The 13569-nt window shown below is 33.7% G+C and overlaps 2 protein-coding genes across 3 annotated transcripts in view; one reads left to right on the forward strand and one right to left on the reverse strand.

The window, feature by feature from the left end:
* LOC105777068 (uncharacterized) overlaps positions 1-7453 on the forward strand; it is a 30868-nt gene extending 23415 nt beyond the window's left edge. Inside the window, exons 2-4 of the mRNA XM_012600126.2 lie at positions 5318-5440; positions 6888-7007; positions 7165-7453. Of these exons, the coding sequence (XP_012455580.1) occupies positions 5318-5440; positions 6888-7007; positions 7165-7229 (308 nt within the window). The 3' untranslated portion in view covers positions 7230-7453. The remainder of the gene's footprint in view (positions 1-5317; positions 5441-6887; positions 7008-7164) is intronic.
* Positions 7454-7621: 168 nt separating this feature from the next.
* LOC105777044 (uncharacterized) lies at positions 7622-12730 on the reverse strand. Of its 2 annotated transcripts, none has more exons than XM_052630297.1 (8): positions 12552-12730; positions 11770-11825; positions 11535-11659; positions 10639-10798; positions 9828-10258; positions 9129-9638; positions 8760-8889; positions 7622-7964 (listed from the first exon to the last, which is right to left on the reverse strand). In XM_052630297.1, the coding sequence occupies exons 1-8, from the start codon at positions 12618-12620 to the stop codon at positions 7829-7831; spliced, it is 1617 nt and encodes a 538-aa protein (XP_052486257.1). In that variant the 5' UTR covers positions 12621-12730; the 3' UTR covers positions 7622-7828. The 2 variants fall into 2 exon arrangements, with proteins under 2 accessions (XP_052486257.1, XP_012455548.1); XM_012600094.2 differs by having other exon boundaries at positions 8766-8889; positions 12552-12728.
* Between the last annotated feature and the right edge of the window lie 839 nt (positions 12731-13569).

The raw sequence follows: 13569 nt of genomic DNA on the forward strand, positions 1-13569 counted from the left end.
CTCACTTCCCCGACATTGTAATTCAAAAGATTGAAGCTACAACGGCGAATCTTACTTTCCAGGAAGTGCAGCGGAACAGATTGAAGCCACAACGGCGAATCTTGATTTTTCTACATTGTAATTAAAAGATTGAGCCCGCAACGGCGAATCTTACTTCCTCGATGAACAGATTGAAGATAGCAAATCTTATCTCTCTGAAGTTGCTGTAGAGTAGATTAAAGCTATAAACCACTGATCTTATCTCTCTGAAGTTGCAGTAGAGCTGATCGAAGATGGTGAATCTTATCTTTCCAAGATAGTGGAGAAGTAGATTTAAACCATTAGTCCTATCTCCCTAAGCAGTAGTGGAGTAGGTTGAAGATTCCAAGATTCTATCACCCTAAGCAGTAGTGGAGTAGATCGAAGATGGTGAATCTTATCTTCCCAATACAGTGGAGAAGCAGATTTAAACCATTAGTCCTATCACCCTAAGCAGTAGTGGAGTAGGTTGAAGATTGCAGATTCCGTCACCCTAAACAGTAATGGAGCAGATTGAAGATGGTGAATCTTATCTTCCCAATACAGTGGAGAAGCAGATTTAAGCCATTAGTCCTATCACCCTAAGCAGTAGTGGAGTAGGTCAAAGACTGTAAACTCTGTCCCCCTAAGCAGTAGTGGAGCAGATCAACAATAACGAATCTTACTACGAATCTCATCCTCCTGAAGTTGCAACAGAGTGGATTGAAGCTACAAGTCGTATCTTTCTGAAGTGCAGTGGAGTGAATCGACGCAACAAGATACAGTGGATTGAAATAAAGCTACTTAAAGAGAAGCGTCAAGATAATTAAAGACTCGGAGACCGGGCAAAATTGGTCTTTCTTAGTCTTTACTCTGTTCCTGTTACACGACAACGAGCAAAGAGGGGCAGCTGTACAGCCCAATTTTGCCTACTACCCAAACCTCAACCCACCTAAACACTAACCCAACACTCATGACCCAAACATCAGCCCAAATAAATTAAAACCCTAATGGCCCAACAAGCCCAAAACCTAAACTATTTTCAGCAAAAAAAAAAGAAGAACAAAAACCCTAGCCGCCGCTCCCTATCCCTAGCTTCAGCCACCAACCCTCTGCCACCGACGCCACTGACTCTCTGCCACCAACTCCTCTGACACCTGCAAGGAAGAAAACACGCAAAGAACGGTAGCAAATAGTAGCAACAAAAGCAAAAAAAAACATTGTAACAAAATGGCTATAAAAGCCATTCGAAAATGTAAAAATGGAGGATTTTTCTTTTTCCTTTTCGGCAAAAAACCGAGTTTACTGTAGAATAAGAAGAGTTTTCTCTTCTTTCGTTTGCTACGAACGTTTGAAATAAAGAACAAAAGCAAGTTTAAAAGTTTTTTTTCTCAGATTCGCATTTTTTTATCTCTTATGTTTTATTTATTTTAGATATCAATAATATAAAATAAAAGAGAGAAAAAGGAAAAGAAAATCTCACTTGTGCCACGCCGGAGGAGGAGGAGACGAGCGGTCTCTCCTCATTTTCGGATCTTGGACTCATCTTTCTCGACGTTCCACCTTGGATCTGTGGTCTAGAGGCAATCGGCTTCAAAAGGGACCGAAAAGATCTGATTTTGTGCCTCCGACCACCGTGCGCGGTGGCCGACGGACGGCGGCCTGATGATCGGCCAAAGAGGGACCGAGAGAGAGAGATGGAGAGCTCCTTTCTTTTTTTTTTGAGAAAGTGTTTTTAAAACTATTTTTTTTGTTTATTTTGCTATTTATATAAGAAATGAAACAGCACCGTTTTGGCCCTCCATGACCCGCGCGATGACCCGACCCAGGAGGAGGATCCGCGTGTTTTCTTTGAAGGGTATAATTCGCGCGCAGTCCTCCGACTCTGCAACGCGCTACAATCAGGCCCCTTTTCGCTATTTTCTTTTATTTTTAATCTAGCCCCATAAATTTAATTTTGTATCAATTTAATCCATCGCAGTGCTGCGTTTTGGGAGTCTTAGTTTATTTACTCTTTTGGTCCCTCTCCTTTTGGCGCTTGTTGCAATCTAATCCTTTTATTTTAAATTTGCCCAATATTTTCATTCTTAGTTCGATTTAGTCCGCATTTTAATACTTTCATTATTTTAGTTAATTATTTCAACGTTATTATTTTTAATATTATTAATTATTGTTAGCTTTATTTTCCTTTTTATGTATTTGCTATTATTATATTAATATATTAATTAGTTTTATTTTATTTCCAGCTTTATTTTTAATAAATGTATATTTTTATATATATATTTTAACATACTTACATACTTACCTTTTTGTGATACCTATTTTTATAATTTATTTTGCATGTATACATATACTTTTAATATATACATATATATGTCAGTATGCGTTTTTTAATTTTATAAATATACATATATATACCTACCTTTATATTTTTATATATTTTAACTTTATACGCATATATTGGTACATATACATACTCATATTTTTATATAGTTTATAATTTGTATACATATACTTATATCTACATACATATTTTCTAAATTTTATAAGTATATAATTATATGTACATATGTTTTTATATTTTATATTACATATACACGTGAATACAATCACATAATATATTTATGCGTACATAGTTTTTTTATAAATATATAAAATATACATATATACATACTTTTATATATACATGTTTTATATATTTCTATGATTTTATGTATATACACACATATATATCTTTTTATTCTTTATTTTTATAGTTTTTATACATGTACACATGTCTTTTATTGTTTTTATAATTTTGTTAATCTTGTTCGTTTATTTATGTACATGTTTGTTATTGTTTTTCTTGCTTTAGTTTTTGTCATTTATCATTCGTTATGATGCTGTATGATTATTTTTAGTCTTATTATTTATTTATCCTCTGCTTTGCTCGTGTTATTTTTACTTATATCACCATCATTGTTATTCCATTACACCCATTTTTATTTAGATTTCAAAAAAAGAAATTTTAATAATATAAGTAATACTCGGTATTTCAGATTTTCGAGAGAATCGAGCCCTAACGTATTGGGTTCCGACTTTCTTCGTTGAACTTAAATAATCGAGATTACTCTTTTAAAAAATGATAAAAAGCTTGTTATCGAGAATTCAATATGTTGTGTCCTAACGTATTGGATGTGACACGTTGTTTTCTCGAGACGAGGATTTTTCGAAATAAATGCAATATTCAATGTTTAATATTTTGAGAAATTATGCCCTAACTTATTGGGTTGCGATTTCTTCATTTGATTTAAATAATTAAATATTATTTTAAATTTTATTACACGAACATTTTCAAATTCAAGTTTTAAACGATATCGGGAATTAAAAAAGGATCGTGTCTTAACTTACTGGTCGTGATCCCTTTTCTAATCCAAGATAGTTAAATATTTTTTAAACAAAAAAGCATTTTTCATTCGCGTATCGGGAATTTGAGATATTATGTCCTAACTTACTAGATGTGATTCACTTTCTCGAATAACGTGAAATATGCCCCTTTTCTTGAAAATTTTCAACGTTTTAATACAAGGATCGTATTTTTAAAATTATTCTAAGTTCTTAATTTTCAACATTACGACATTAAGTAATCAACTAGGTACCAATTTTGGGCGTATTGAGGGTGCTAATCCTTCCTCGTGCGTAACCGACTCCCGAACCCGTTTTTCTGAATTTCGTGGACCAAACTTGTTGTTTTAATAAAATCAAACCGTTTCTTAAAAATAATCACTTTTCAAGGTGATCCAATCACACCTCATAAAAAAAAGATTGGTGGCGACTCTCGTTTCTTTTTTAAAAACCCAAATCGACCCCGTTTTCGTCAAAAAAATGGTGTCAACATTTCTCTTTTAAGAATTTAATTGAAGTCGCCGGAAAATCACAGGCTTTTTCACCAGAACACATTTCATCTCTTTTTCTCTCTTCTCAGACCAACTTTGACTTCAATCAAATTTCAATCAGCAAGAATTTGCTTTGAAAACATAGAGAAAATTCCTTTTTTGGGTTTCTAAAATTGTGAGATTTTGGGCTTTTAGAAGAAAAGTGGAATGGGCTGTGCTGGATCGGCGCCGACGAAGGAGACGGTGAGTGTATTTTACTTTGTTTTTTCTTCTGGTTTTCTTGTTTGGTTCTTTGAGAAAATCGTCGGGAAAGTTGGAAGCTTGAAAAACAATGACAACATCTTTGATTTGTTTGAGCTCTAGAAAACTTTGATTTATTTGAGCTCAAGAAAACTTTGGAGCTAAGCTAGTTAAATGGTATATTAAGCAAGTAAAGTTTCTGATATTTCCAAAGCAGCTAAAAGGCTTCCGCTTGAATTTCTTTTTATTTTTAAAATTTTTGTTTCAATTTATAGTGTTTTTTTCGTTCATTTTAAGAGATAGATAACATTTTGGTTATTCAATTGTGTGATAATTATAGTCTCTTTGTTTTCTTTTCCCTATATATGGATTATATATAAACAAAACAAATTATAATGTTGGAGCAATGATTGAAATATCTATCATCTATATATTCCTTTTCTGACTTATTCCTTTTCATAGTATAAATGATGTTGTTATAGACTGAAAAAGAGAAAGTAGAAGAAAATGGGGCTAAATTTGGGATGATGATTTGAATGTTCTATTATTAGTACTCAATTTGTTTTCCAAATGTTTCTGAAAATTTTCTAATGTGTTCCATTTAGCTTTTTCAATAAAGAAAACTTGCATTTTTGGAGTTGCAAGCAACTACATTGTTAATTTATTTATTAGTATTTTTCTATTGTATCGAGATTCAATAGTTGAAAGTTTGGAGATTGCTGATCAAATTATGAAAAAGAAAAAGGACTAATGCCTTGGCTGCATGAAATGGGCTATGTAATTATATGTTCATTCATGCTATTGTCATATGTATGACAATGGATCAGTTTAGCACAATTCATAATCATATAGGAAACTTTATTTTCAGTCCAAAGATGGTCTCACATTGCGTAGAGAAGGGATAGTGGATGCTAGGATTCTAATCCGGGACTTGCTGAATGCCTCTTAAGCATGGCTATATAAACCGGTAGAGTTAAGTGCTGGATTCTTATCACGTAGGAAACTTTTTCCGAGTTTGAGCTCCAAGCATGCTATCTTCAAAAGAAGTAGTGCTTGAGTGTTTGGGTGGTTAGTTTCTTTTTACCATCCGCTAACCAACTTACTAACTCTTTCTGGCAAACATGCTGTATGAAATCATGCTTTTAGATTTGCATTCGAAGTGTATGTGTAGTAAATGATATAGTGAACTCTTTTGGCTCTGATAGGGAATGTGAAAAAGATCCGGAAGCCAAAGCCCTGGAAACATCCTCAGCCGATAACCAAGTCTCAACTTGAGCAGATGCGTGAAGAGTTTTGGGACACTGCACCTCATTATGGTGGTAGTAAAGGTAGTACCTATGACATATAACCAGTAATGATTTTGTTTCTAGAAATCAACCGTTAGCATAAGATTACGAGTATCTTTCCACAATTATCAATTTTGTGGGTGAGAAGAAATTTTGTTGATCTTGAGTTGACCAAATGGAAAAGGTCTTTTTCTTCTCCTTTACTGTATGAGTTAGGGGAAATTCAGAAAATGCTGAAACACTGAGTGGATAATCTGATAAAGCCAACTGATCCGCCAATATGCTTTTCTACTTAGGTGGGGATCTGTTTCTATGGAAAACTGAATCAAAGTGAAATGATATATGCCGTTTCAAGTTGGTTCTGAAGTCAGACCAAGAATTGTAGATATGAAATTATTGTAGTTAGATACTTGGATTCATGTAGTGAGTTATTTTCTTGTTCATTTTAAGTTCCTTGGCCCTGATATACAATGTTAAGAGCTTTGGTTACCAGTAAGATTACTTGAGCATGCATGTGAATCAACAGAAACTGGAAAATATAAATTAGGTAGACCAACTCTTTCACTATTCAGCCTAATTTCAATTTTATAGCCCAAAAGGAAAATAAAAGAAAAACTGAGAGAAAAACATGTGTATTCAGCAGGTTTTAGGTTCCTCTTAGCAATGTTCTTATGGTTGTTGGTGTTGGCTTTAGCTTTATTTATTTATTTATTAGACTTAGTGTTTGATTGATTAGAATGGAGTCATTAACTGGAACTATAAGTTTCATGGGAAGGTTCTCCATAGATGTGATTTCCAAACTAAACATTTGTATTTAGGAGTTCCTGCCAACTTAAATACAAAGGCAGGGTAAGTCATATTGAGTTAAAGATGACACAGTTTGTAACCCTTATGACGCTTGTGTTTTAGGAGAACAGCCTTTTTAGTTACACTTATTTTAACCAAAATCAGGCTTACTAAAAGCCTACAATGATTTTTGAAAATCCCTAGACTGAGTACGAACTCTCAGTACTTAATAACAGTAGTCGGTTTTCTAATATTTGACTACTGAACGGTATTATGATTACAAGACGGAAGTATGTCTTCCAAGGAAGGAAAAAAAAGAACAATAGGAGTTGCTGGAAAATCAAAGAAAAATACTGGATTAACTAAGGGCAGAGTTTAAAAGAAATAGAGAAGAAAAGAGAGAACCAAGCAGGAAACCTCAAATAATAATACCAGTTTTTTTCATTTAAATATTGGAATAAATATCACAGGCTGTATGTCTTCAATTTCTGGTCTCATCAGGAAATATGGTTTCTTTGCTAAAATGCAATCTAGTTTTATTGTAGAACAGAACATTAGAAGTAAATGATTGAAAGTGAACTGAAAAAGCTATGGTGCCGTCTACTTATTATAAAGCATATTTACTTTTAATCTGTTTATATGTTAATAACTTGGTTATGTTCACATGGATCTGGAATGTAAATGTCAACTTCCTGGACGCTAGAGATCTGGGATGCACTTAAAGCTGCTACTAAACAGGATTTAACATTTGCTCAAGCTATTGTGGACAGTGCAGGGGTCATAGTGCAATCTGCCGATTTAACTATCTGCTACGATGAAAGAGGTAATGAAACCTTGTTGAATCAAAACTTGAAAACCAGTCAAGCCTCCTTCAACACCCCTCTGATTCATCCTTCTTGGAAATAGTTAACTTTCTGAAAATGCCACATATTCCGGCTTGAAATTTCTTCTAACATGCTTTCACTAACTCTTCTTTGCAGGTGCCAAGTATGAACTACCAAAGTATGTTTTGAGTGAGCCAACCAATTTGATCCGAGAGATTTGAAAATAGAGAGAATACAGAGTGCATTGCACACAAAGGTTTAATGTAAATCATGTATATGATTCTCTCATCTTCTTCAAACCCCTTTATGAACTTAGGGCCGCTCACTAATGTTCCTTTTTAACTTGTGTTTACTTTCGATGTTCACTAGGTTGCCGTAAGTTTCTCTGATGAAATGATCAAAAGACATAAACATTGGTTTCAATCAAGATGTCACAGTTCTTCTCTGAGCTTTTGTGTAGAGATAGTTTTTGTTTGGCCCTTGTTTGGACCTGAAGACCATGTATAAGATTTTACCAAAACGAATTAAATAACTGAGTTGAATCAATGCAATGGCATAATATCTTGTATGAAAGTTAAAATTTTTGTTCAATGAAAAACAAAGTGTCGAATCATAAAAAGAATTCTTTAAGGCACTGCTCTTCATTCCAAAAGGTAAAGAAATAGAATTAAACAGCGTTTAGTCATGTTAAATCCCTCATATATGGAAGCCTTCTATCAGACTATCCTGCATGAACATGCAGTATACATATTCATAATAATACATTAAAATATACGCGAAAATGCATTTCCAGCTCAGTTGCTTGCTGGTTTCACTGTGATCAAGCCTTTTTAAAGAAAGACAGAATGTTGCCTTGCTTAGGATCCTTTGCATTTCCAGCCTTCTTGTTTCCGGCTTTGCCTCCAGGATTAGATGGTGCAGTGCTTCCTACAGCAGACCTTTTGGGTGCAGTAGGCCTGCACCAACAACTTGAAAAGTTAAGACCACCCTGCCGGCTGCCACCCTAACTATTAATTTCCCACTAAATATGTAAATTGAAATAAAACATCTACATGATAGAAGCAAATATTGGCCTCAATGAAGGCTATCAATCTTATTGACAACACAGCTTAGTAACCTAACAATTATATTTCAATTGCTTGAAGTAGTAAAAGAATTACATATTGTAGAGGGGAGATTATACCATCCCTTCTCCCACTTTTCCACTGTTTTCTTCATCTTTAGTCCCCTACAGTTGGGCTACACAATTTTATACGATAACACTATGAATTATAGTTAAAACCGTAACAGGAATCCCCGTTGGCTTATTTCCTTTTTGATGTTCTAGCAAAGATTGTTAACTCTTCATCCTAGGACCTATTTTCGGGAAATAATTAGGCTTTAGTTTTATCCGTTCTCATGTATGGCAGGAGGAAAGAAGGAGAAAAACAAGGAAAACATGAGAGATTAAATCGGTTGTCAAAAGTGAGAATCCTGAAAAAGATTATACATATTTGGATGCTGAGTTTCAAATAACTAGAATGTCAACTAAACCACTGCCCCAACCTGGAAACCTGTACAACTAAACATAATGTTCACTAGCAGGAACATACGATTAAAACCAAACAGGTGGTTAATTTTCAATCAAAGATGTACTGGCTTAGAGAAGCACTTCATGGCAAAAAGAAAAGGACATGATAAGCAATTGTCAAATGCACTTCTGCTAAACAGCAACATGAGAACTAGCAAAAATAAAAATAAACAGACAATACCATAACCTGTTAGTGGTATTTGTAACAGTATTGGCTTCAGCATTGGTTGTTCCACTTCCAACTTTCTTCGGCATATGATTTTCAACTTTCTTCACCTCTGTCTCCTCGCCTTCCCAAACTACCTCATTTACTAATATTAACATAAATGAAAAAGAATATATGAGAAGATATACTCTGTTGAATTAGCACTACTATTATTGTTTGCTTCAGTTTATTGCATTTAAGGGGGAAAGGGGGATACAAATGTACAAACACCAATTTCTGCATTTCTCATAAGAAAGAACAGGCCATAAAATTATCTAAATTGATGAACTGACATAGGGAAAAGGAAAACAGCACTCTCGGAGAGAAGCTAGGCATTGGATTTACCTTCTCTTCCATGGTCATCGATATGTGTTTTTATCACCTTCCTCCTTTTAGGTGAATTGGGTGCAGCATCAGTCACTTCATCCATCTTATTTGGAGCAGTTTCAGGAAGCTGGCTCTCAAGCTTAACCACAGAATTTCTACCATTTGTGCGTTTGCTGACAAGTGAAGTTTCTTCCCTCAACGATCTATTGGGTTCTCCATCAGTCATTGTCTCTTCCTTAATATTCACTTCATCCTTGTTTGGCTTGTCTACAATTGAATTGGGCCTCTCTGAAACCAAAGTTTTAGAATCTTGTTCTGAACCTAAAAGTGATTTCCTTTTAGGGAGATCAGGTGAAGCTAGATTGACAGCATCTTCATTCTCATCTTCATCTGAGAAATCAAAAACTACCCTCCGCTTCTTATTGCCTTCACCATAAGAAGCTCTCCTGAAATTAACCTCATAAGCGTCAAGGTCACTGTTCTCGTCTTCTACTGCTTCACGAGCACAAATTTGTGCATCCACAGTACCTAGTAATTTAAAAGGAAATTACAAAAATAAGAAAACCAGTCAGCTATGATATAAAAGAAAAGAAGAAATTTAAATAGCAGAACCACTCAAGTAATATGAGTCTTAGGTTGATGAATACAAGTTTGCTTTATAATTTATAGAATGCAGTTAAAGAAATTCATATAACAAGGAAACTCTAGTAAACACACCATTGAAATTTTGGATGGAATCGCTACCAACTTCTGGCACAGAACTGCACTTTGGTTTTGTACACGCACGACCCAATAAAGTTACTAACGAACCTCCATTTCCAGTGGAACTTTTACCATTCTGATCTTTGTTTTTATTAGAAGGCAAGGAGGTAGTTTTCTTTTTATCAGTAGAAGGCTTGACGGCCAGATTATGGACTTCACCAATACCATCACTTTTGACATCTTTTACCATAATGGGAGTATGCTGAGCAACTTTTGAGCTTGATTGCAGAACTTTATTTTGTTGAGATGGTAAAGCTGCGTTGGTTTGAGAAGAATTCTGTTTGGATGGTCCTGAGATTCCCGCATTATTTGGTTGTGCAGCAGCAACCCTTGCGGGAGTTCCATCAACATTGCGCTTGACAAATGAAGCTGAAATCCCGCAGAACCTGAAGAAAACATTAAGGATAAGATATACACATGACAGACAGATGTAAATATTCATCTGATAAGGAACTAGCATGTGACTTTCACCTAGATTTTAGGATTATATGAGCTGACTTCATGTCTCTTGACTCACCCAACCCCTCCCATCAGCCCCTGCCCCCAAACCAAACTACTACTCTTGTGTGGTTTTCTATTCCAAAAAAGTTTCTGTAAACAAACAGGCTACTTGAGCCTCCACTAAATGTATAGATAAGTAACTAAACATCTGAATGGAAACTACAAGGACCAGCAAAAAGTGATTAACACGGAGGAATCACTAATGGAACATTGAAATATAATTTTCTCCTTGTGCTGGGATGATCACTTTATGGAAGTAGGATACCTATTATCTCTCAAGCAATTCTCCACTGGGGCAGGCTGCTTGAAGAGCTCTTCAGCTTGTAGAAATTCAGTATTCCAAATTGCAGCTGGGTCCTCTGGGATGCAAACTTGCACACTGTAGACATCAGCTCTGCAATTGCCATCATATTCTTGCTTGGCTTCTGCAGGAAATTCAGGAAAAAAGAATTTACATTAATCATTTACCTAATTTTGATAGCCCAACAACGTAAATATTATTATGGCACAAGAAGTCAATCATCTAGAGGATTAATATAGTATACCAAAAACCACCAAAAGCATCTTAAAACACTGATAAACTCAATAGTATATTGGCAATATTGAAAATGTACTTGATACTTCTCTATTCACATGGAGGAGGCATGGTTTGATAAAAGGTAACTTCTAAGTAAAAGGAAACTGATATGAAGGAAGCTTTCCAGCAATACTGAAAATGTTGAAGTTAAATAAAATGTGAAAAGCAACTACCCTGTTTCTTGTATATAACTGTACTTAAATTTGCATTATACAGTTGTAAATGCTCCTTCATGAGCCTTAATTATGAAACAGGAATAACAGGTCAGTTAGTCAAGTGAATGAAGATTTCTCAGAAAATAACTCTCTTCTTTTAACAGGGAATATATATAAACTTGGAATTATACGAGAAAATCATGAGGAAGAATGTGGATTCAAGTTAGCATTATAGATATAATGGATATCAACAGTTGAATGAACTACAATCTACTTTGACCATGACTACCCTACTATATGTAGTTCATCTATTCCAAGAAATATGATCCTGCAACTTTTACACAATCACACATGTAAAGGCTATTACAGCCTAACTGCAGACGTATTAGAATAAGTAGAACCAGATGAAATTTCCATGGGAAGTCTAACCTGAAAGTTTATGTCTTGTTACAAGCTGAATATGATAGTTTGATGGAGAGTTCTTCAACCAGCCAGACAAACTATATACAACTTCTAATCCACTTCCATGCTTCTCAACAAACTCAGCAAGCAATCTAAGTACAACTATCGGTGAGTTGGAAAACATTATCTATATGATTCTTGATGTACATGGCTACTTAAGTGCATGGAAACTTTAACTACATTCTTGGCGGGAGAATTTTACCTCTTTGCAACGTTGGATGAGACCAGAAAATTACGACTCAACCACTTGTAGGATACCTGAAAAGAAATTCACTTTGAGTTAAGCAGGAAAAAAAATATTTTATGTAAAGTCCTTGCTTTGAACAAAAATTCTAGCCTACAAATAAAAGGAGAGTACTTTCATTGACCTGAATTATCATAGAATTCCTCCAAGATAATTTAATTTAAGCATATAAATCGAGAAGATAATACAAGGAGAGGTCAAATATGGTCCTACTACATAATTTTTTATTATCAAAATCTCCTTCCAAACTGCAAACAACAAATCACTTCTTCCAAAGACTGTATACTATACAAATCCTCCTTGGAACAGAATTACCATCTTACCAAATCGAAATTTCATTTTCCAGTGAATAATTCATACTCTAAAGAAGAGTTGTAAATTCAGTTGGTTTTACTTTAAAAATTACCATATTCCTTTAATCCCAAAATCCATCAAATAAAGACACAAACAAATAACATGAAAAAGGGAATAGGAAGAAATTTCCTTCTAGTTACCTATGTAATCAAAAGAGACTCCATTTAAAAACCCGACCCAGAAACCAATTGATGCAATAAAAAATCAGTAAAAAAAGCAAGAAAATGGATAAAAACCCGTGAATTTATTACCACAAGAGGGAAAGAAAAAAAATCAAAATTTACAAAAGAGAATAGCACTATTACCAAAATCCTGGAAGCAACCAACGAATTAAGCCAATACGAAAGTATAGTAAAAATATATATATCTAAGATAACAGAACTTACGACTTGAAGTTTATCGGAGACGATAGCTTGGATCTCTTCAAGAATACCTAGGGTTTCAATTTGAGTCATTTTCTTCTTCTTCTTTTTTTCTTCTCTCTTGGGAGGGTTTTGAAATCAGATTTGGGAGATTTTCCCTCTAATAATGGCTCTGGTTTTCCCGCCATTGCTTGTAGAGCTACCGGGAAATTAAAATAGGGATACCGGCGGTTCATGTTTGCACGTGACTATTCGAGTTTGCACGTGACTTTGTTCTTTATGAAAATAAATACAGTTCTTTTATAATATATAGAATAAACACATAAATGGTTATGTAGATATTTTGTCATAACATTTTATAAATAAATAAATATATTGTAGTACTTTTATAACATACAATTTATTTTTATAACGAATTTTTGGGCAAATTGTAGAAAATTTTATGATCTAAATAATATAAAAAACATTTGTTATAATTTTATAAAATACACAAAATATTTTCATAATATAAACTTTTTTGTCATAATCATCCCAAACACTCATGCATATTTATGCTCAAAATATATTTTTATAAATTTTAAAAATTGAATATGAGTGTAATTATCAGCGTAATTACTCCAATTCTCACTTTCTAATATTTAAAAAGTATAATTCGAGTACCTTAATTACATCCAATTTGATGAGACCCACCAATTACCATAATTAACCAAATATATTTTTCTTATATAATTACAAATAATTGCATTTAAATTTAATTCCAAATAAAAATACATAAGACATATTTTAAAATATATTATATGAAAAGGGTTATTCGGTCAGACCATGATATATGTAATTGTTAAATAATATAGGAGTATTATTTATTTTATTTTATTTTATGAATTAATAATAAATTAATTTTAATTAATAACATTTAATCATTTTATGATCTATTTTTAATAGGAAAAGAATTTACTTATTTTGAAAAAAATTATTTCTCATAAATTTGATGGCTCAATATGGAATTTAGTTTTGACACTAGTATAGTTTACTCATACTTCAT

The sequence above is a fragment of the Gossypium raimondii genome, chromosome 1, assembly GCF_025698545.1.
Source record: "Gossypium raimondii isolate GPD5lz chromosome 1, ASM2569854v1, whole genome shotgun sequence".
In the NCBI taxonomy this organism is placed as follows: domain Eukaryota; kingdom Viridiplantae; phylum Streptophyta; class Magnoliopsida; order Malvales; family Malvaceae; genus Gossypium; species Gossypium raimondii.